This window comes from Gasterosteus aculeatus, chromosome 15 (genome assembly GCF_964276395.1).
Source record: "Gasterosteus aculeatus chromosome 15, fGasAcu3.hap1.1, whole genome shotgun sequence".
NCBI lineage: Eukaryota > Metazoa > Chordata > Actinopteri > Perciformes > Gasterosteidae > Gasterosteus > Gasterosteus aculeatus.
Window position 1 is genome coordinate 13,297,824 of NC_135703.1, and position 23,364 is coordinate 13,321,187.

Genomic DNA, 23,364 nt, shown 5'->3' on the forward strand with positions numbered 1-23,364 from the left:
AACATAACAATATCAAAAATATATTAAGATTTAATATTTTAGATAAAGACCAAAACTTCTCCCAGCATATTAAAATATGCAGGATAAAGAAAAAAAACTAAAAGTACTCATTGATGCATTAACTATTATAATACATAAATATAGCCTAAAATAATAATATTATATATTTACTAAAGTAAAACACGACTACTCCTTCACTTCCAATATTAACTTTGATATTTCGTTTTTATATTTTAGAAACGTACGCACACCTCGTGAAGTGAGGAAGTAACGCGTTACAAGCAGTCGGATCAACCTGGACATTAAAGCCGCGCACTGACAGCCAAGACCAGCCAATCCCCAGTAGGAGGCGGGTCATCTGTGCCCGACGGCGTCCAATCAGATCCGCTCGATTTGTCCGAAGCAAAGTTTTTTTTTTTGCGTCTGTCCGTCGCTCGCCTCCGATAGACCTGCCTACCGCGGAGAGCTGCTGCTGCCGGGCGAAAACCAGCGCCTGCACGGAGGGAAAAGAGCCAGAGTGCGAGGCGAAAGACAGAGACAGGGACAGGGACAGGGACGGAGACGGAGACGGAGACAGGGAAGCCGGGGGCGGACCGTTAATTTCATCCGCACAACGTCTTGAATGCGTGGCGGAGAGTAGAGCGATAATTCACCGTCGCGCCGATCACCGGGTGGACGCCGCTTAATAACAGAGAAGCAGAGCGCATCTATATTTATATACATACATATATACATCCGGCGTTATAGACACATGTACAACATGGATCATTATGATGAAGAAATGAAATATATGCACCAGGAAGACGACTGGGACCGGGACCTCCTGCTGGATCCTGCATGGGAGAAGCAGCAGAGAAAGGTGAGCGCGACTTCCTTCTAACGTGACCGCCGGGGGAAAGGTGCGGAAGTCCGCCTGTTGCTCGCGATGCTGATGATAATGACAACAACAACAACAGCAACAACAACAACGAATTCACGTTGATTGGGCGGCGTTCATTTATTCCTTTCGCGGGCGCATCGGTGAGCGCAGAAAAGCCCCAAACCGCGACTGGCTATTCGCTTTAATCACGGAGCTCATTGGTCATCGCCGGCTTCTCTCTGCTGCTCCAAAACTTTTCTCGCCCCCAGGATCTCGCGCGCACATCCTGTGCGGCGTTATGAAATGTGGGAGAAGAGAGGGAGGGGAGGGGGGCTATAACGACAACAAAAAAAGGGTCCCAAAAACTATTCCGATGCGGACCTCTAACCGCGCAACAGATGTCAGCCGTGCGCCTGACTGCGTATGTGTGTGTCCGCCTGGCCCCTCCTGTCATCTGGCCCATGATGCGACGTGGATTAAGCCACGCTGTGGGACCGGGGGGGGGGTGGAGTGTGTGTGTGTGTGTGTGTGTGTGTGGGGGGGGGACCCACTATAACTCTTTAACTGGGCTGTTTTGGCGCTTTTACGCGCGGGTTCTGCGCGTTGAACCTTTGTTTGGAGTTGTTGGTGGCTTCGTGTATCGTGGAGTTCAGCTGCTTCCTTCTTTTCACCGTCTGACTCGATGACTTTTGTCCACTAGATGAATATAAATCCAGTCACCTGAATACTGAGGCGCTGTAATCCATCTTTAACGAGCCCCAATCACCTACACGCGTCCAACAGCTGCTGCTCTTTTTTTCTGCTCCCAGACCGAGTACGAATGGGTCTTTTTTTTTTTTTAAAAAGGGGGTGTTCCTCTTTCTCCCCTCCCCTCTCCTCCCTCCTCCTCCCTCCTCCCTGGCTCCCCAAACGTTTGTCCTCCGCTTTGAAAGCGCTGTGGAATCTGAGTAAGCGCTGCGGTTTGGGCTGGGCTTGCATGGGAGCTGGCGTGCCCAAAAATGGTAATAATCGGCCCTTCTCGCTGCCGCTGGGAGACTCCCCCCCCCCCCCCCCCAAAAAAAGTTTCTTGCTCTAAGCTTCTAGTTTCCTGGATTATGTCATCGGAAGGCTGCTACCGGTCGAAAGCGAGTTTAAAGGAAAAGCTACTGTCAGGTGTGTTCTCCTCATGCTATGAAGACAATACTTTGTCCCCCCCGACCCCCCCGACCCTCCATCACCATGGAGACACTTTCCTCCTGTGATGGCCCACATCGATCTAATCATCCTGGGGAGAGATGGGGATGTTTTATTCATCCGCTGCTCTCAGAAAGCGAGAAGTGTTTGTGTTGAGAACTGACTAGACAACGCAATCACAGTGTGAGACACACACACACACACACACACACACACACACACACACACACACACACCGCATGCAAAGACCTCCAAGCATCAGCAATCAGCGCCGCCGCTGATGAACCGATTACTCTGACGCCTTTTCGTGTTTGCTGATGGGTTTCCTCATCAGGAAAATTTTAAATGGAGACATTTTGGATTCTGAGGTGTTTTAAATGAATCGCTTCCTAAAAAGCGCGTCGGTTCGGTCGGTGTCTTCTCTTTGTGTCTCTTTGCGTTGCTTTTTTTTCTCTTGTTTGTTAAGAGTGAAGCCCAACATGTTACCAAAGTCGTCCCGTTTTTTTTTTACCAAGAGATGAAATGGACTGAAAGAGTGAAAGCGACCAAAAGTAATAAGTAGAAATTGCACAAGTGAGGTCTTCATTTAGTAATTCCCTTTGACGCACACAAACCCAGCATGTCAGAGGGTGTTTAAAATATTTTGCGTCCGGTGCAAGTCTCGACTTGAGCCCGAGGCATGAAGGGGCTGTTCTCCTCTTTATCTTGGAATCTTAATGTCTTTTGCTGATCCAGGTGTCTCGGGCACTTCTGCTCCAGATGTTGCTTAAAGCCGCATCCACTGCGACAACGGGGCATTTTGTTTGTGCGTCCAGTCACGTCGCACCTCCCGTTACACCAACGCACATAGTCTCTCGAGCTGGAAGGTGGAGCTCAGGTGGTAGCTGCTGTGGCTAATTTGTCCAGGTCCTTATAAGGACATGAGCCGCGGCGGCACCTTGGATCAGGCCCTGCCTGCAACCTCCCACGCCCCAACCTCTGTGTCCACGCGCACATTCCCCTGCTCAGGCCGCGCCAGATAAGATCCAGTCGCCGCTGATCCGTCTTGATAACGGGAAAAAGTTTTTGTGGCTTTTGAGTCTCGAATGGCTCGGGTGTGACGGACGTGGACCAGAGCCGCTTTTCTGACACACTCCAGTGAGGCAAAAAGAGAGAGAGAGACAGAGCACAGTTATGAAATATTGGAGTCATCTTTCCTCTTGGAGATCCATCAACATCTGGCCGGCTGAAGTGTGTTGGTCAATACATTTCAAGGAATCATGACGCGGCACCAGAGGAGGTTGTGCAGGGTCTCGTGTGTGTGTGTGTGTGTGTGTGTGTGTGTGTGTGTGTGTGTGTGTGTGTGTGTGACAGATTCGCGTCCGCTTGGCGACTCCGTCATCAGACTTGTCAACACTTCGCACTCACTTTGACTAATCAGCGCTCCCTGTGGGCGGGGCTGTCTCTAGCAGCGGGCGTCCAAACCGACCTCTTGGCGTATCTGCGTTCACATTACGTTACGTGTCAGAAGGACAACGTTCGTATTCGAGAAGGAGGAGAAACCGTTTTCGTTACAGCATCTTTCAGGTTCCAGGAAAAACGGCTCGACGCGTGTGCGACGCCGGCTGTTTACCGAATTGCATGAAGGGATGCGTAGTGTCAGCGCGGGCCTCCTCACAAAACGCTTCCTGTCATCAGATTCCTGTGCTTCCCATGATGCACCTTGTGCAGCCCTCTTTGCACAAAAGAAGAAGAGCGTCACAGAGCCGCTCGGACAAAGCGGGGAATGTGTGTCTGTGTGGCAGGTGGCTGCACTCGTCCCCAATAAAGGCGTGATGTGCTGAAATGTTGCTTCTTTTCACTACATAAAACATGAGCGTGCTGGAAAGTGCTCCACCCCCCCCCCCCCCCCCCCACCGGCCTCCAGCGGCCTCCACCCGCCCATCTCCAATGAACGGTGCAGCTGTTTCTCATGTGGGGTTTTCAGTTGTCTCGTCGAGCCCCCGTCTCTCTGCTGTATTTTCTTTCCCAAATAAGGAAATATATTCTTTCTCGAACAAGGTGAGCAAGAAGAGTGACTTCTAAAGGTCATCAAAGTCCACGTATGGAGGCAGAGCCGGGGGACGGGTGGGTCGGACTACACCCAGCTGTAGGTGTCCCAAGTGAAAGAAACACTAAAAGTAAATGTTGACTTTTCCTAAACCTAACCAAGTAATTAGTTGCTTAGTGATCGGCCATGTCGCTGGAGGAAAAACACATTAAGAACATCAACGTTTGTGAGATATTGTAAAAACCATTTGTACGCTGCTGGTTGTGACCTTTTTCTTTCCAACTCACAAAGTCTAACTAGACAGGAAAGTAAATGAGCTTATGAAAAAAGGTCTAGGTGTTCCTTTGAGGACAGGTGGGAACATGAAGCGGACTTGTTCCCCACATGCCGATTTCAGTATTCATTTCTTGCTCACTTAGTCATTGGCGCAGCTTATGTGCTCTGTCGAATGGTGAGAAGTAAGACAATAGAAATATAACTAACTGCATAGAGTGCAGAGCTTTACAGTGCTGGTAATCCGCCGTCGTGGTTCACATAAATCCCAACAGCGACTCCCTGGAGAACAGATCCTCGTGGCCCGGTCACGCTGTCTCGTTGGTCCTGATGGATGGGGTCAAGGTCTTGACATCGCAGCTGAGCGGGCCCCAGCGCATCCAGACGTCCACTCGTCCCACCGGAGGAGGTTTTATGCTCGTGCTCAGAGTTCGGCCGAGAGGAGAGAGAAGCAAGGTTTCAGGAATCTTCCATTGGAGATGCCGATTGTCTGTTTGCTCGCGAGGATCTTTAGTGTCTGTAGTGGCTTGATGGATGGATTCTGTGATGCTTTTTTTTTTTTTTTTTTTTACTTAAACCTTTGGTTGCCGTGGACATAATTTAGACATGAATTTGAACAACTTCACAGCATCTCTTTTACCAGGAGGCAAAACGGCTGCAGCTGTAGTTTCTGGTGCTAATTTGCGAATGCTGCTTTGCCAACAAGTTTAACTAATTGGAATATTTGAAACATTCTATCCGCTAAACATCAGTATTTTTTAGTTATTGAGTGTGTTTGTCTGCTCAAAGTCCAGCCACAGAACCAACTGCTGCTACTGCAGGTATGTTATCTGCACGAACTGCAAATTGTTCCATTGATAAAAACATGGATTGGATTGGTGGCTATCTTCCATCTGGAGGATAACGTCTTGGACGGATGACACAACATTGTGTTCTCTTTTAGTATTTGGCAAACATCTCCTCAGTTTGGTTTCGGTGCCAATGATTAAGAAAGCAAGTCCCAGCTCTAACCTTTGGGTCCGAACTCCTCGTCCAAATTTCAGTCTGGAATGCATTTCCATGCTTAAGTTGCAATCCTGAAAGGTTTCCCCTTTTTCCATCTGTTAGAGGAAGGTGACTGCTAATTCTTCCTCAACAAGCTGCGCACATTCTTCTTTTTTTTTTTGAATTCACTGTTTGAAAAGTCAAATGTGAGCTATTACCAGGCTCTTATCCGAGCAGCTTCCAAATGCCAGCGCTCCGAAGCAAATTCTTGCACAGCTTATTTTGTTAGACTCAAGCTCCAAATTAAAAAACATGCAGCTTTCAGTTATAGGTCCCGAAGATGAGGCCAATCCCGCGATGCGATTGAAAACCTGGGGTCCGGATACGTTTGTCCGCTGTTTTGCTTTGCAAATTTTAAAGTATCCAGATGGGGAGTTTTGGGGGATTCCACATCCACCGTGGGATCTGGGGTCAAAGTGCATTTCCTGAGTGCTGTGCAACAAAACAACCCCCCCCCCCCCCTGCTTACTGCTCAAACGTGTCTGGAGCCGCTGCACACCAGTGATCACATCGCATGCGACCTGGAGGTGGTCTGCACACGGATCCGCCTGCATGTTCCCGAGGAATTCTCCTGCACCACATGGGAAGGATGTAGCCGGATCCTTCCTCCACTAATGCTATTAATCAAACCACATGCATTCTCCAGTGCCGGCTGAGAAGCCGGAGGGGGGGAGGGGGGGAGTGGTGGTGGGGGGGGTGGCTGTGTTCTCAAAGGGCCTGTGAACACGTGAGTGCGTTCGCTGTAAACCTCCTCGCAGGAGCTGCCGCGGCGCGACGCATGTCCGCTTAAAAGACCAGCGTTTGAGTAAACGGACACTGCGGCGAAAAGGCCCACCGCTCCATCCAGTAGGTGTGTGGGTGGAGCTGTGGGGGGGGAGTTGGTGGCGAGGGGCCGGTGAGTGGAAGGAGAGGGTGAGACAGAGGAGCTTTCAAGTCCCTGTACAAAGAGCGCGTGTTCAGGAGGCCGTCCTTTGTCCCGCTGTCATCCGGCAGTCAATAATTTATCATCACTGAGGTATCAAATGACCCTTTACTCTAAGGTGGCTGCAGGGCTGCGACATCCCTGCTGCGTCAACATTAACCCACGACTTGCATATTACAAGTCATTTACTTTACTAAGGGTCAACAGGAAGTTACGGCGTGCACTCATAACTCCTGTAAGTGGAAGTTGAGCGTTTTCCGAGTTCCATTAGCTGCGCTTAAGCAACCGAGGCAAACAGCTAGCCTGAATGTGGCCAACGGAGACTTAGGCAAATGTAATACTAAGTGAGTTTAAAGTATGCTAATGGATGGATTTACATCCCTTTGGACTGTGAGGCTAACTGTTTGTTTCCCGTCCTTGTGCTAAGCTAATCTTATTCATCATACGCAGATCGGTGTTTTAAGTAAATGGAAAACAACAGGGAGGGGAGATCTGCGAGCTGAAAACCGCTTCTCGTGTGAGTGGGTGGCGACGGCTAAAGGAAGAAATGTTTTCCTTGCCTCAGCATTGAGATCTCCCAGCAGCCGTACCAGGAAGCCGCCTGTCTCCCACTATGATTTTCTCTGTGTGTGATACACAGGCGATAGCAGCATTGGAAGCACCATGACGGCGTCCCTTATGGTTTCTGTTTACACTGCAGGCAACGAAGGCTCTTTGCAGAGGGAGTTAAACTCAATGTGGGGAATCCGCCTTCCTCGGTGGCCAAAGTCTGATTGAAGCCACAGTGCACAGAAAGGAGGTGAAGCTTCGGACCCGGAATGCTGATAATGTTGGAAATGGATCAGTCCATCAATGTGCGTTAGTGAGTGCTTATGTTCGGCTGCAATCCAGGGCCAGAGGCTATTTGTACTCTTCCACTTTTCTAAAGTGGGACAAGTATTGAACGTCTGACTTTCTATCAGCCTCCGCTATCGACCGACCGGCCGCCCCCCCGGGCCGCGATCGCTCGGGTCCATGACTCCGCGCTGTTTGTGAGACCGTTGAGCTGACCGGCACCTCTCTTCTGTTTCACGGCTGCAGGATCCGTCCGCACGCGCCCGACGTCACTTGATTTGCAACGATAAACAGCTTGAAGGGCTCGCGGCAGATCTCGTTACCAGTTGTAAGCTATCGGCTGCATGGACGCCGCAGTCACAACGAGGCCCACGAGCCACCTTCTTGACCCGACTTACTCGCAACCTGAGAAGAAACACCGATGACCCTCAAGGTCTTTCCTTGCGTGGCACGAAATAGCTTCCCCTTGAAAACCTGGTGTTATGAGGCCATAAGCTCGCGTTGGGTAAAGCTGTTACTGAACGCCTTCGTCACATTGCCGCTATTGTTGCATGGATCAAAAATATTCCACTTTACTGAAATAGTCCAAGCTTTACAGGGTCTCCCCCCTTTCAGAATAAAATAACAACATAAACATCAGTGGTATCGATCGATCGCTGAATCGCACTACTGAGTCAGAATGATCCTCCAGCATTTAATCTCAATATCAACGTAAGTTATGCTGTAAAACTATCTCACCCATTACAAGGCCTGCCCTGTGTGAAGAAGACCCACTGCTTGTTTCCCATCACACTAACAATGGAAGTGCATTTTTCACTTTAAGATTCCGTATGAATAAGTTTGCACTAAAGCACTTTACGTGTGAATTATCCCGGTGTGATCAGATCGGGGTAATATCATCGTACATGATGCATACATTCATTTCATATAGGTTATTGACAAGTAAGCTTGTTTTATTGAAGGAGACCTGCCAACAAAGCTCTGCTAACACGGTGGCGAACATTTACATTTTCCCTTTTAGATGAGTCAACTTTAGTTTAACAAAATGATTTTATTGAATTAGGTTGAAGTAGAGACAACATAAAAATTCTGTAAAATGTGATAAGATAGAGAACGTCAGCGTACCTCGTCATGAAGGTTTCAGTTGACATGACATCTCTCCCGTAACCAATGTAGCAATGGGTTTATTCTAACTGCCGCTTCTCTCTGACTTGCATGTGGAACTGATGATGGGGAGCCTAATTTTTGTGTTATGATCCCCACGTCTGAGCCAATCAGAGAGCTTCCAGGACGCTGCAGACGAAACAAGCTGGAGCAAAAACATAATACGAGAGAGAGAACGAATACGAGACACTAACAAAGTCAAAGCCAATATGAAACGCAATCCTTTTTCCTCATTTCAGCCACAAAAACATCAAATTAGGCCCCCAACACATGAAACGCTTTCCTATGCCGTTAATTGATCAGTTATTGTAATCTAATAATCCAATTTACCCTTGGTATGGGGATGTTGATGCCGCTACTTTTACTAAAGGACGTTTTTAAAACAATACCTTTTTTCAACTGTTTTTTTTAAAACTTTAAATGAAGTAAACTATTACAAAGAACATGTAGAATATCTATCTATCTAGAATATAATACATGTAGAATTAATGAACCTTTTTTCATGCTAAAGGAAGTATATTTGTTTTCCAGCGATAATGTTTCATGTTTATTGGCGTGATATACAGCCGATGTGTTGAAAGCATCCTTTGTTCAGTAGCTCCTCCCAGCTCAGCATTTCTCTGAGTCAGGTGACGGTCAGCAGTGAAAACCACTGCTCGTGCACAAAGCGCCGCACAGCGAGCACAGCGAGCGGGAGCTGACTCATGACTGTTATGACTCGGGTTAATAGGCCACCGCTCATCCCACCGCGCTGCTCAGATTGGCATCTGACTGTTGTCAGAGAGCGGGACTCGGGAGTTCCGGCTGTGCTGAGTTGCTGTGAAACGACTTCATTCCGGTGCAGTGGAGGAGACATTGCTCTTCTCTTGGTTTTGTGCAGATCGATCTGGCACTTTTTGGATAAAGTTCCGTTTTAAACGAGGTGATCCCGGCTCCTCTGGCCCATGTCGGTGTGTCCCTCGTGTGGCCGACACACTTAACCCTGAGTGGTTCCCGCTGTTGTACCTCTGCTGTGTATGAATGCACAGTCCTGATGGGCAGGTGCCCCCCTTGCCTGGCAGCCCCAGTGTGAAAACGCTTGGAGTGGTCGGAAAACTCCATTTCCTTTTTAAAATAACTTTCTAATGACACGGTTTGTTTCAGCCAGCCAGCAGTAGCTTCGGTTTGGACACTTACCCGGTACGGAGAGCAGGGCTCTCTGCGCACTGGAGATACGAGCTCCTTATGGGCTTTGGATGACTTGTTGCTCAGTTTGGCCTCTCTGATGCTCGGGCTCCATTTGAATAATATCTGCACGTGGCTTTGCATCCAATTTGTGTGCTGTGAGATAACCAGAAGTGCTTCATCCTCTAATCGACTTCTATTGTGTATTCAGTTTGACATTTGCCACCAAATAAGGAATCTTATTGCAGGAGATAAAACACCACAGAAGTACTGTGTACTTTATTTTTTAGCCGTAGTGGATTCATATATACTAATATTACAATTTTCAAAGTGTGACTTAACAAAATGTACTTTAAAGTTGCTTAAACCCATTTTGAGCCTCCACACGGCTCTCAACAATGTCGGCAGCTAATGATGCTAACAGCGCTAACGGTGCTGACAGTGTTTACCTGCAAGGAACTGAATGTTTGTGCTACCCTTCAGTAATTAAAATGTGCTCAATTCAACTTCCCCATTCTGCTGACAAGTTAATGCATCAATAATATTACAATAATATAATCCATAACTATATAATGGGCTAAAATGGGCCGTGCACGTACATGTGATATTGAAATGAATGTACCTGAATAACTACCATACTGTCATTTTGAAAAAATGTTTCTTCTAAAAATGATCTTAACAAGATTACTTGAAAGATCCTCAAGTTCCACTAAACCTCCCTCGAAAGTTGATGAATTTACCCAACAGGCGAACTCTCACCCCCACAGACGTTTTTGTGTTGGTAAACTAGTGCTCTGTGTGTGTGTGTGTGTGTGTGTGTGTGTGTGTGTGTGTGTGTGTGTGCCAAATCCAAGCGAGCGCTTGGGGATCTGCGTTCGTGTTTTTTTTTTTTTTAAGCGCCTCGGCGCAGCCAAGCTGTTCGTTTGCAGGTCTCCGAGCTTGTGTTGGTTGTCATAGCAACCGCCCAGCGTTGGATGCTCTGCGGCATTTTCACAGACGAGGCACTCTTTGTTAAATGAACTCTACCACTCTCTGACTTCACACTGACGCACACACACACACACAAAAATATATCACGGCCCCCGAGAGAGCAAATATCCGTGGAGTGGTCACAATGGCGGCCGTTCTTTGTCAATCTGCACTTTTTGTCCGTCTCCGCTTCGTCAGCACGCGCTCAGACTGTGTCTACGTTATCGTAGTGTATTCGCTGCATGCTGTACGTGTGCGTCTTTGTTGGCCTATTTTTATTTTCTGTGTTCGCTGGGGGCATTTTCTTCCACACACTTACCCCTGTGCGCACGTTTGTGTGTCTGTGCGTGTGCGCGCCCCGAAGCAGCAGCCAAAGCCAGAGATATATAAGTGTAATGGGATCGCTGTGCTGAGTCGGCAGTTTGCAGTAACAACGTGCAAACTGAGTGCCTGGTTTTGAGGATGCTGCACCTGAGGGACTGTCGCACTCCTTCATGACTGCAAGCTGGAGGAGAGAAGGCCTGGTGTGTGTGTGTGTGTGTGTGTGTGTGTGTGTGTGTGTGTGTGTGTGTGTGTGTGTGTGTGTGTGTGTGTGCGTGTGACCCCCCCAAACATGCAGGGAAAAAACCGGAAAAGGGATTTGCCGGCAGCTATTTTGATGGGAAATCGCTAAATTGGTATTTCCGATTGTTGATTGGACAGAATTAGATATTGGAAGAGGACACCGTTGACCCTGGGAAACGTTTTACAAACCAAAAAGCTCATTGATTATTCAAGACAAATAATGAGATTAATCGTTAATGGAAACGAGGTTTGACCTATTGGTACAATGCCTGGATCTGTTTTTTTAATACTTTTCAATTTAACGGCCTATTTTTTATTTTGCTATACTTCTTGCTTTTAACCGTTGTGGAATGAGCAGCAGGAATGAGCAGCAGAATTTGTTAGTATGAGCCTTCAAATGTAGTATTTTATGGCACCAGCACAAAAACTCATATTAGCACAAGTATCCAGACGTTTCATCCCACTTCGGAGTGTAAACTGAGAGAAACCTAAAATTCACCGTCCAGCTGAGCAACTCTGAATAAGGAGCCATAATTATACTGACAGTGTCAGTTCAACAAAGCCGACCAGCTGCAGTGAGCCAGTACAACACACACACACACACACACACACACACACTCTGACACACACTGACCTGGCTGCCTCAGCTGAGCCTCTTCTACTGTTTTTGGAGCCAGGGAAGTGTGTGTGTGTGTGTGTGTGTGTGTGTGTGTGTGTGTGTGTGTGTGTGTGTGTGTGTGTGTGTGGTCGTGTGGTCAGACTGTACTATCCAGTGAGCTTTACAGGAAGGAGACAGAGGAGGATGAACGATGACCGTTGACCCTTTCAGCGCACTCCCTTTGCGAGTTGGCAGGTCCTCAAACTCCTGTACTTCCTGTGTTAGAGAGAGGGACACACACACACACACACACACACAGGCACATTTCCCATTCATCCCTCCAGCGGGATGAGGAGGCAGAAAGGTCATACTGTTCCTGTGCATGACTCACTTTGAGCAGGATGGATGGAGCGGTGCTTTTTGGGCTCAGGGTGTAAACCTCTACATGTTGGTGAGAGCACATGTTTTTCCCCTGAAAGATCATCAGAAAACATAAAGAATATTGTGGTTTATTGAAACATATGCAATGATTTCAATGGTTCTGATATTATTTAATGACATCAAACTCCATCTTATCCAAGCCACTTTATTTTGAGTTAACAGGCTCATTTTTCAGAGATGGTAATGTGAGTGGGTATAATCTTCTCATTACTGACAGGAGTGATGGTTGAAAGGACACTAATCAAATCCAAATGGTAGAAATGTAAAGAAAGAAGCCTTTAACAAGCCGTGGGTATAAATTGCGTTGTTTTTGTCCTCCTGAGAGACACCGTAGGTGGAGATTTGCTGGAGTCTCTCCATTGGTTCAGGAATGGTCACACTGAGCGTGTGGCCCTTGAGCCCTGCTTTTAGTCTTTGTCGGAGAATTGCACAACAAAAATAAATTTGCATCCTCACATAAAAAACAGGATTTTTTTTTTTTGGATGACAGTTCATTTTTATTTTAGGGTGTAACGCACACGTACGCCAGCTGACAACAGAAACATTTCCTTTCACCAGCTGCACCTTTTCTAGCTTGTTTTTCGTCGAGGCGTCACGAATCGAGGTATTCTGTAACTTTCTGGGTCAGTCACGTGACTTCTATATACGAACGAAGGGGATCAACTAAATGTCGGCGGTTCAGCAGTTAACAGGCTCCCAAAATAATCTCCATCGAAGATGCTCCTGCAAAGTCACCCCGAATTCATCGCAAACGAATCTCCAGAACAGTCTGGAAAGCCTTGGCAGGAATAAAGGCCAACGTTCTCCCCTTCTGACTCGTTTACCATTGACAAGCCGTCTAGCTGACGCACACGCGCCCCCCCCGCCCCCCCCCCCCCCCCTCCAGCGGGGCCATTTTAGATCACGGCGCGCTCGGTGAACTTGTCTGGTTGAACACGATGCCCGCGATCCATCACACATCTGGGAGCATTGAGAAGGAGGGAAGGTGGGTGGGGGGTGGGGTTAGTTGGCAGCTTTGTTTTCCTGGCACCGCAAAACTCTTTCCTCCACCACTTTCCTGCACCACCCCCCCCCCCCAAGCCTGACGAAGACGAAGGCAGCCAAAATAGTCTTGAGCTGAGAAACGACCCCCTCCTCGACTCACCTTGACAAGTTTTCAATCTTGGACGTGTGGGTGGCGTTGCGGTTAAATGTTGTTAATAAATGTTCCCCTCCGACATTCTTATTGCGGCTTTTTTGCAGGAGACGCTAGAAATGTTACAGAAACTTTTTTTTTAATCGCAACATATCTGCTGGTCTCGTGCCCTCCGGTACCCAGAGCTGCAGACTCGAGAACCCTGAGAAAGCTGCCGCGGCGTTGAAAGCCGCCTTCCTGAGTCGGGCGCCAGCAGCATCTGCCTTTCCTCTCGGCCCGCCTGCCCCTGTGCTGGGGTGCACGGCAAGGACTCGCACAACCGAGCTGGCTGGTCCCAGAGAAAGGATTGTACTAATATGGACCTGGCAGAGAAGCAGGAAATATTTTCCTAGCTGAGGTTGATTAATGGAGTGGACGAGGGGGGGCGGCTGGGAACTGACGGAGCGGTAGAGGAACAGGGGAAGGTTTAAACAGAAGAAAACTGCGTGTGTTGGTTTAAGGCTCAATTACGTGTCACGGAAGCTGTTTTCAATATCAGAAAGTATTTAGATTAAGGTGGTTTAGTGCAGACAGAGAAAGTTTACTTTGCCTCTTTTTAATCGGTGATGATTTGCGCTGACAGTCGATGTTTGATTTCACAATTAGTTCCCTTCCTACTTTAATCTTGTGTCGATTCATGCAGTTGTTGAAGTGAAGTTCATAAATTAAATTATATGATAATCCAGTCCAAGCAGTCTGAAAAGTTTGCCCACAGAAATGAGTTAATGAAACGAAAATCACTATCTGTCTCCTCCGTTAGCTTGTTTGCTGAGCTTTGCGTTCCTTAGTTGGGGAAAAGTGCTGCTATAATGACGCTGACTGGCAATTTTCCCTAAAACTGACGCGGATCTTGACCCCCGCAGCTTTGACCCTCCGACTACCCGCTCGTGCTTCCACCTCCCTCTGTCACGCGGCGCCGCGTTGGTCCTTTAGTCGGGAACCGACCGTGTTTCGGTCACGGCTCTGAAAATGACTCTCGGTGGCTCGTTGTTGTCGAGCAGGAACTCGTCTCCGAGCCGACATTTTACCAGCTTCCACAGATTAACAACACGTACGGACAGCCGGACCACACAGGGACCACAGGGCACACAATACACGCAGGGACGTACTGTATTTACACAACAAAGAGTCTGTAAGCTGCCCTGTTGTTGACTTTCCAAACACTGGCAAGCAGCTGTTCTGGATGTGCATCGAATCCTGGCGTCTGTTTTGTGGTTTTAAAACCGATTCATAGTTAATCCGAGACAATAGGTCAACGTTTTGTGGCAATCGCCTTTTAAAAGCAGTTATAAGGCCTAGAGATGGCTTTCCCCACCAACAGCAGCATAGGGGAGTCCTCCTGCATACTTTTTATCTGTTGATACTGTAAAGATGAGAAGATATATATATATATATATATTAGGGGTGTAACGATTCATCCACTGAATCGATTAATCAATTTATATTCCTGCGATCCAACTGAATCGATCTGTGCTCAGCAAATCGGCATTTCGGACGACATATATCGATTACAAATCGATTGAAATGGTAGATAATCGATTTTTTATCGATACTTGGAAACTGCACATTGGATTTAAGCACAAAAACGGTATAGATGTGTGTTTGTTTTTTAGCACTTTAGACACGTTAAACGTTACTCGATTCAGTCTGCCTGTCTGTGACGTCATCAGTACGCAGCGGCAGCCGCGCGAAACTCTGAACAACAACAAAACACAGCGTGGAGGAGACGACTGAGAGCGAGACATTTACAAACCAACTCATCGATCCAGCGCATGGAAACATTTGGGCTTTTGCAAACACGGAGGTGTTCTAAATAAGTCGGTCGCTGTTTGTAGAATATGTAGAAGACAAATAAAAAACCACGGAAACACGACGAATCTTTCCGGCCGTCTACTAAGGCGGCGTGGGATTAAACAACGCCGACAGTCAGGACCTCTAGCAGCGTCACCGCTGCAGCAGCAGCAGCAGGTAACTGCAGCTCTGTAGACACCTCAGGCCTCCAGCACCAAACTCAACATCACAGCAACAATTGCCAAGTTTATCTGTAAAGACATGCGACCCTACAATGTGGTTGAAAATCCGGGGTTCTGTGAATTGATCCAAACATTGTGTAATTATTGTGTAATGTTTACATTGAAAATGGCACTTGATTCAAATAAAAGGTTTATACATTTGCCATTAATTGTTGTTTGCTTGTTTATAATATCCATAATTAATTTAAACATGATTTCCTTACAAGAAACAACAGGGATCTCAAAAACTTTGCCTGCACTGTCCAGTAAAGTTACTGAATCGATTTCAAGTCACTGAATCTAATCGAATCGTTCAAAAATAACCCTGATCGTCCATGAATCGAATCGGCAACCATGAATCGCGATTTAACAAATCGTTGTTAAAATGAATCGTTACACCCCTAATAAATAAATAAATATATATATATATATATATATATATATATTACAGTTTAGGGATTTGCAAGAAATCCGGTTGTGGTTGAAACTAGGGCTGCAACTAACAATTATTTTGACTGAATAATAGAACTTGACAGGATTTGTCTGAATGTCAGAACTTATTCTCTACACTACACTTATAAGCGCACACACTCCCAAACTCTCGCTCTCAGACAAACACACAGACACACACACCCATGTTCACTTGAACCGTGTTCATTAAATCTTTATATCATTGAAGTTAATTCAATTTATACACCATTTAAACACAGCTTAAGATGACCAAGTGCTGTGAAATTACTTCAAAATGACGTTAAGTACAACACACACACACACACCGATTGAAAAATGAATGGGCCAAAGAAGGCAATCGAATAAAAACGTCATTTAGTCTTGCTAACTAAACCCTCCCACCCCCTTCCTGCTGCACTCAGCAAATGCATGCTTCTCGTCTTTTTAATGAATTATTTCATGAATTAGACATATTTCTGTATAGATTTGGTGGGATTGGACCTGCTCTCGCAGTAATCTGCGTCCAGTAGGCCAGTAACTGAGTGTTGTGACCTTCCAACGGCCCCAGGACGCCTGCGGGGCCCGTGAGTGTTGACCAAAACACAGCCGGGGGGTCATGTGACGGCGCAGGTGGCGGCCGGCCGGCACGCAGTGACCCAGAGAGATGAAGGAGCCTGCAGGAGGGCTGCTAGCTCTAGGAGAAGGCCTGTCGCCCCGTCCCACCCTCCTTCGAGCACGTTTAACAAGCCTACATTCCTCCTGTAAACTTTTGGTTGTTTTCACAACTTGACTCGAGGCCTTTTCAGCCGCCGGGTTCTGTTAAAGCTGCACTAAGCAGGAGTTTTCATTCGATCCCCTTGAAACACCATTTGCATTCTGTATTAAGACGCCCTTCTTTTTTCTATCCTTTGTCTGTGTGGACGATTACATGTTAACAGAATAACAGCATATTTAAGTTACTCTTTTTGCTGCCAAGTGCAAAAGCTCCCCATCAGCAGTTTGAGTTTCCCTTCTGTCTTTCCTTGCAGGTGGTTGTTAACTTTAGTGATGGAAAAATGAACCGGCAAAGAAAAGGGGCTGACAATTTGAATCACATATTTACACCTCGGATAACAAAACAAAAATGTCCACCCCGAGAACCTGCAGAGCCAGCAAACGCTCTTAACGTAACGCGTTGATTGAATCAACGTTATCCACGTTAGCTGCTGACACCGGAGCCCTGCCGCAACACTTGGCAAAGCCTCTAAAGGCTTCTATTGATTAGGGTTAATTCAAATATCCTTGTGCTCGTCTGAGCTTGACTGAAATCATGACTAAACTCGAGGGAATAGTTTCTCACAAGGGGGGGGGTGTGTCTGCCCGCCGCACATAACACAGAGCTGCTCTTATGCTGTCAGTTCTACTAGAAAACACCATATAATCTGTCCTTCTCCCCCCACATCGTCCACAGTATTCTGGTTTCTTTCCCCTTGAAACTTCCACCGCATGCCAGCAAACTCCTGCGCACATATCTGAACCCTGAAACCCTCGGGTTTATTGATAGCCGTGTAAACCGCACAACATCCCGTTCTCCGAGTGATCTCATCGCCAACGTTGCACCGGCGCTCGGCCCACCTCGCCAGTGACTTTTAAGTGGCTTTGGTTCCCTCGTCAGTTGACGGCAGCGTGGGCTTTCATCAGCGGCTGTGGCTCTGCTCTCCTGCAGGTTCCTCCTCCAGCTCTCGTGGAAACATGGTGGTTGGGCGTAATTGACCCGGGGGAACTCGTAAAGGGGCGTTCGCAGCGGGGTGCATGGCGGGCCTGCTCCTGTTGGGGGGGGTGCTGGCATCCCGATCCAGATGTTTTCTCTTAGGGTGTTGGCGTGGCTGCCAATGCCAGAGAATCCCGAGCCGGCTACACAAACTGCATGGAGCACACAATGCTCCCGTGTGCTGCGGCGCCAAGGAGGCAGCGCGGTGCGTGAGCGTGGAGGCAGTGTGTGGAGGAACCAACAGGAAACCCGTTTATTAGCCGGCAGCTCTGGTTCAGCAACAAAACAACACGCATGGAGTTTACAGACACATTAAGCACATTCATGGGCAACATTAGCCGATTGTAGGTTAGCGCCTTAGTCCAGACTGAAATATCTCAACACCCTTTGGATGGAAGGTCTGTGCTCCGTACAGACATTCATGCTTCTCAGAGGACGGACCTTTCGGACTTTGGTGATTCCCGCACTTTTCATCCGGCGTCGTCTTGAGGTTGACATTTTTAGTTTGGAGTGAGATATGTCATCAGCTGTTGGGTGCATTGCAAAGAAGTTTGGATCAGACGTTCATGTTTCCCTCAGAATCGGCTTTAGTAACTTATGATGGTTATTATTATTATTATTATTATTATTATCGTTATTATAAGAGTTTCGCTTTGTCCAATGCTGTGGTGTTGTAAACAACTACCTGCCTCACTTCTCCTTTTGTTTACCCCTAATCAGCAATGCTGTCACGCTAACACGCTAAACTAAGATGGTGAAAAGGGTAAATATCAGACGTGACTTAACATCAGCATTAGCATCGGCGATGGGAGCATGTTGCTGTGCTGCCATTGGTGTTTAGCCTCACAGAGCCAGCTGGAGCCACACGTGCTAAGCATGTTTGCTGACGCGCCTGGTTGGGAAAAGGGTTTTTTATCTTCCAGTTAAAAAAAGTCTCACTTCTCAATAACACGCAGCCCTAATTCCTACTTGTACTACTTATACTTATTCATGATTGTGTGGGCCGTGCATGGCTCTGTGCACTGGACCGGTGCCATTGTCAACGGATTGTAAAGCAGCCTGAATTTACTAACCGCTGTATTAATGGACATAAAGTCAGAGTTGATTACGCGGCAAACATCTGGGTGGCTGGTGGGGACTCGCTGGCTGAACAGCGTATGATTGTGTGTGTGTGTGTGTGTGTGTGTGTGTGTGTGTGTGTGTGCTGTGATTGACGAGATGTTTTTCGTTCTCTCTCTTCCATCCCAACAGACATTCACAGCTTGGTGTAACTCTCACCTCAGGAAAGCAGGAACGCAGATCGATAACATTGAGGAGGACTTCCGGGATGGACTGAAACTCATGCTGCTGCTCGAGGTCATCTCAGGTAGACGGCGCTTTGCTTAAGAGGATTACGCCGCCGTTGATGGGAAGCGTGCGGAGTTGCTCTCTTCAAAAGTGTGTAGGGTCAATTTATGAGTTAAATCCATAGTCGGCGGGATTTTCTCGGACCGGTTAATGTAGATAATCGACCCAAATTATACTTAGCTGGAGAAATGAGGAGACAAAAAGTTTTTTTTGCACATAATTACTGAATTTATTAATATTGTACCATTCCTTTAAAATACGAAGCTACAACCAACAGCCGGTTGTCTTATCTTAGCAGAAAGACTGGAACACTAACCATGTTGAGTCCAAAGGTAAAACCACAAATACATGTAATATTGGCATCAGTTTTCTTAGTTTACTCTTGACAACAAAGCAAATAACATTATTTATCCCCAAAGTTTCAAACTAATTCTTTAAAACAATAAGTCACATCACTATAATAAGTCGGTGTCCAAGCAAAACTTTAACCTTGTTCGTTTGGCCTTGCCACACTTTCTCCTTAATACCAATGTTTTGTGCATTGAAGGACAAAATGTGACTTAACATGAATGAGAAAGGGCCGGTCTTACACGTCCTCCGGGTCTGCGGCGTTTCCCCGTCTAGGTGAACGCTTGGCCAAGCCAGAGAGAGGCAAGATGAGAGTCCACAAGATCTCCAACGTCAACAAAGCACTCGACTTCATCGCCAGCAAGGGAGTGAAGCTGGTGTCGATCGGAGCCGAGGGTGAGTGATGCCGCGTCTCGTCTCGCGTTTCAGCCGTGGGACCAAGGCCCCGGGAAGTCTCACAAAGTCACGTGACCTTCCCTAAATCGGTTCACATCTCACCCAGTCGACCATCGGCCAAATCGTCAGGGTCTTTTCTGCCTGTAATGGCTAATGCAGGCTCGCCTGCGCTCTCGTTACCCCGGCGGCGCCGCTGTGCAGATTAATGAGCTCCTTGTTCCAGAGTGTTCCGCCGAGCGGAGGTTGTGCTCTGCTGTGCGTTTTCTGAGTGGATCTCAGGATCCGCAAAGCCCCTCAAGGGCCGAGGCTGCTCATTGTTCAGCCCAAATAACTCTGGGATTTCCATCCTCCTCCAAACGCAGAGCAACTGGCTCTTTAGCAGTAAACGCATGCAAACACAAAAACCCAACGTAAAAGATATTTAGTCTATTGTCAATCTATAGATATTTAGTCTATTTAGTCAGTTTATAATGGGTTATGTCAGCCATTATATACATTTTTGTAGTTGACCCCTTCCATTTCCAAGTACTTATTTGAAGCACAAAATATTTGATCTGGCGTCCTTGAAGAGAAAGAAAACCAGTACATTGTGATGTCTGAGAGAGTTTTTTTTTTTCCAGCCATCACTAAGAGCTAATTCATATAATCTTACTAGCACTTTCTTCACTTGTTTTAATAAACCAACATTTTGGGCTCCAAAAAGGACACCGTTTGCTGTAAGGTGGAGATTTGTTTGGCGGTGCAGGGAGGCGGGTCTTAGCTCCTAAACCAGACCAGCGTTCCAGACAGATTATCCTCCTCGCTGCTAGCGGCGGGACGGGGCTCCTTGAAGGATCCCATCCGTGCAACTCATCGGGGGGGGGGTGAAGGCGCAGGCTGAGGGGGGGCGTTCAAAGGGAATTAACAGGATTTGTGTTCCTCCCCCATGTTGATCAGTCATGTTCATTAGCGCTTAATCTCAGCGTTTACCGGCGCGTGTCGGCTGGAACAACACGGCCAGACGTCTCGTGCCTCCCTAATTTGATCCCAGGCGTCTTTCACGCCGCGTTACGTGCGCATACATTCGGACTGACATCTCGCAGTCCGGGTTTTGCCCGTCACAGTCGGGGGACGGTGGAGCTCCTTATTGGATTACAGGGAGAAACAAATGATTATTGAAGGAGGTCAAATGGGGAAGTTCATTCACAGCCTCCGACTGATCGAAGCCCTATGAGCTAATCTCAGATACAGGACGACGATGTCATCCTGGGTATCATTTTGACTTTCTGGACCTCAAAGGCCTGTGGAAGGTGTTTTAAAGACAAAGTGTCCTGTTCATTCCATTGCCATCATTATCTAAACGATAGTTGTCATTTACTTTGTCATGGTTGTGACCAATATTGTGCATCAGGGCGTTATTTCTTTCTTGCACTCTTTTTCATTGACAGATTGTAAAAGTGAAAATCTAGAAATTAAGACATTTTAAATTACTTTTTCAATCCTGTCCAGTTGTTATACCAGACGTTTTCAATGCTATTAAAACGGATTAGACCCCTAATGAGATTAACAGTTCATAGCTTTAAAGATGTAGCTTTCCTTTGTTGTATAGATTCTAAAGCCCTTTGAGCCATGAATAAAATGTGCTTGACAGGCGGTTCTGTGACACAACAGCACTTTGAGCCAAATGCTAACATGCTAATATGCCCGCAACGACAAAGCTACCAAGCGGATGTTTAGCAGCCTACAGGGATACTTTTTACCATCATAGCTTACGTAGCATGTTAGCATGCAAACAATAAACACGGCATTGAGGCTCATGAAAATGTAACTACTTTCTACACGCGTACGGTAAATTGTTGACGTGATGATGGCGCTTGAAGATCAGCACCATTCATCCTCTAGGGTTCTTGAATGAGGTGCGATTCATTCCTATTTTTGGAAGGGGCTGTCTGCGCAGTTTCCTATTGCAAAGGAAGGACGGGAGTTGGACGTTTAAAAAAAAATCAGCCACTGACGTTTCACCTTTAGAAAGAAAACTCTTTGACATCCTCAGCGCGTCACAGCTAATACAGACACAATCGTTTAGCTTTCGACCACAGTCCAGTTTTAAGCTGACTCATCTAGACAGATTTTCACATGGAAATGCTTCTCAACATTTCTAGAGCGATGTAAAAAAAAAAAATCTAAACTACGAGCAGATGATAAATCCTCCTTTATGATTGTTATTGTTTTGCCCTTTTTCAGAGATTGTAGATGGCAACGCTAAAATGACCCTGGGAATGATCTGGACCATAATCCTCCGCTTCGCTATTCAAGACATTTCTGTGGAAGGTACTGTGTGTGTGTGTGTGTGTGTGTGTGTGTGTGTGTGTGTGTGTGTGTGTGTGTGTGTGTGTGTGTGTGTGTGTGTGCGCATTTCCACACGCTTCTTTTCATTCACTTTTTTGAAAAGAACTGCCCGATGTCATAATCTGCAATTGAAAACACTTCATTGACACTGTGTCTCCGTGTCAAGACCACTACCACTTGCAGACTCGACGAGCTAATGCAAGTTAATTAGAATTTGAATGAATCAGAACCTGCTGTCTCCCTGAGGAGGACATGTTCGTGTTATGGTCCTATGCAATGCACTTCTAATGTAATGCAATATAAATGTCAAAAGCGGTCAGCGTTTATTTTGTTCAGCTATAGATTCCATTGCAGAGTGATTTAAAGTATTTCATTTCTAATGTTATGAAACCTCAAACTCCCGAGCGATCGCACATGATTCCCATTTGCCTCACCTCCACCTAATCCACCAGTAAACCGGGATTAGTGGAGAGTCGGTCAAAGTGAAAGCCTGAGAGTTTCTTGAACTTCACAATGATCCCTTCTCCCCGACCGCAGAGACGTCTGCTAAAGAGGGCCTCCTGCTGTGGTGCCAGAGGAAGACGGCGCCCTACAAGAACGTCAACATCCAGAACTTTCACATCAGGTGAGGAACGCACCATAAGTAACGTTAAAAAAGCGTTTCACTTTTAAAGTAAATATGATGTCGGTGTCCAGCAGGGAGAATTGTGCCAAAATATTGTGAAAGCGCAGTGGCGCCGTCGTCTCTGAAAATCAGGTCTAATTGGTTCTTCACTTTGGTATTTTTTAAATTTGGCTCTTAAAACATCATCACTTTCTAATTGCATCTGATCCAGGGCCTGTGAACAACAGTGAACGGCACATAAGAGCTTTTGGTTACTGGTTGAGATTCTGCTGAACTCCAGTTAAACTGTTACTAAAGCAAAGCAGGCTCAGGACTTTTTCTCTTGCCGCCGTTAAGACACGAGGAAAGAGTTCAGTGAGCGCAGACTGTGGTTAGTTGTCACGTCATTATTGTTCTAGCACTCAAACGTTCAAACTTTTGCAAAAGGATAGAGGTCAGAAACAGTGCAATTTAAAATACACCGATATCGTGTGTATTTGAAGCCGGTTACCGCCTCAGACTGTCCTGATGCTGAACAGGAGAGACCTGAAACGGAACAGACCAGCAGACACGTTCTTATAACCCAGACTGAGAGGATGTGCATCGACCCGTGCGTTTGAAATGACACCAAACTGCATCTGCATCGGCCTCCTGGTCCCATCCGTCTGCTCCTGGCGCGAGTGGGTTCATTTACTCCTCGGCCCACGTCACAGGGTACCTTCCCGTGGTTTGAATTATTGAAAGAAGGCCGCTGTGATCCTCAGATGTGGATGAAGGCCAAGCCGAAAATAATGGTGATGGGGTCATTTCAGGAGAAGGTAAAGGGAGAGGCCTGGTGGGGGGTGGGGGGGCTTTGATGTGACGGACGAGAGAGGAGGGAGGGCCTCTGCTGCTGCTGCTTCAGCTGGACGATGAGTCACC

General features: G+C 46.9%; 1 protein-coding gene across 7 annotated transcripts in view; it reads left to right on the forward strand.

Annotated features, from left to right (window-relative positions):
- The first annotated feature begins 371 nt into the window (after nt 1–371).
- actn1 (actinin, alpha 1) overlaps nt 372–23,364 on the forward strand; it is a 39,625-nt gene continuing 16,632 nt past the window's right edge. For 6 of the 7 annotated variants that reach the window (XM_040199381.2, XM_040199384.2, XM_040199382.2 and 3 more), the window contains exons 1-5: nt 387–859; nt 18,672–18,786; nt 19,392–19,511; nt 21,735–21,821; nt 22,377–22,464. In XM_040199381.2, the coding sequence (XP_040055315.1) occupies nt 752–859; nt 18,672–18,786; nt 19,392–19,511; nt 21,735–21,821; nt 22,377–22,464 (518 nt within the window). In that variant the 5' untranslated portion in view covers nt 387–751. Of the gene's footprint in view, nt 860–18,671; nt 18,787–19,391; nt 19,512–21,734; nt 21,822–22,376; nt 22,465–23,364 lie in introns of all 7 variants that reach the window. The other variant, XM_040199383.2, reaches the window with a different exon arrangement.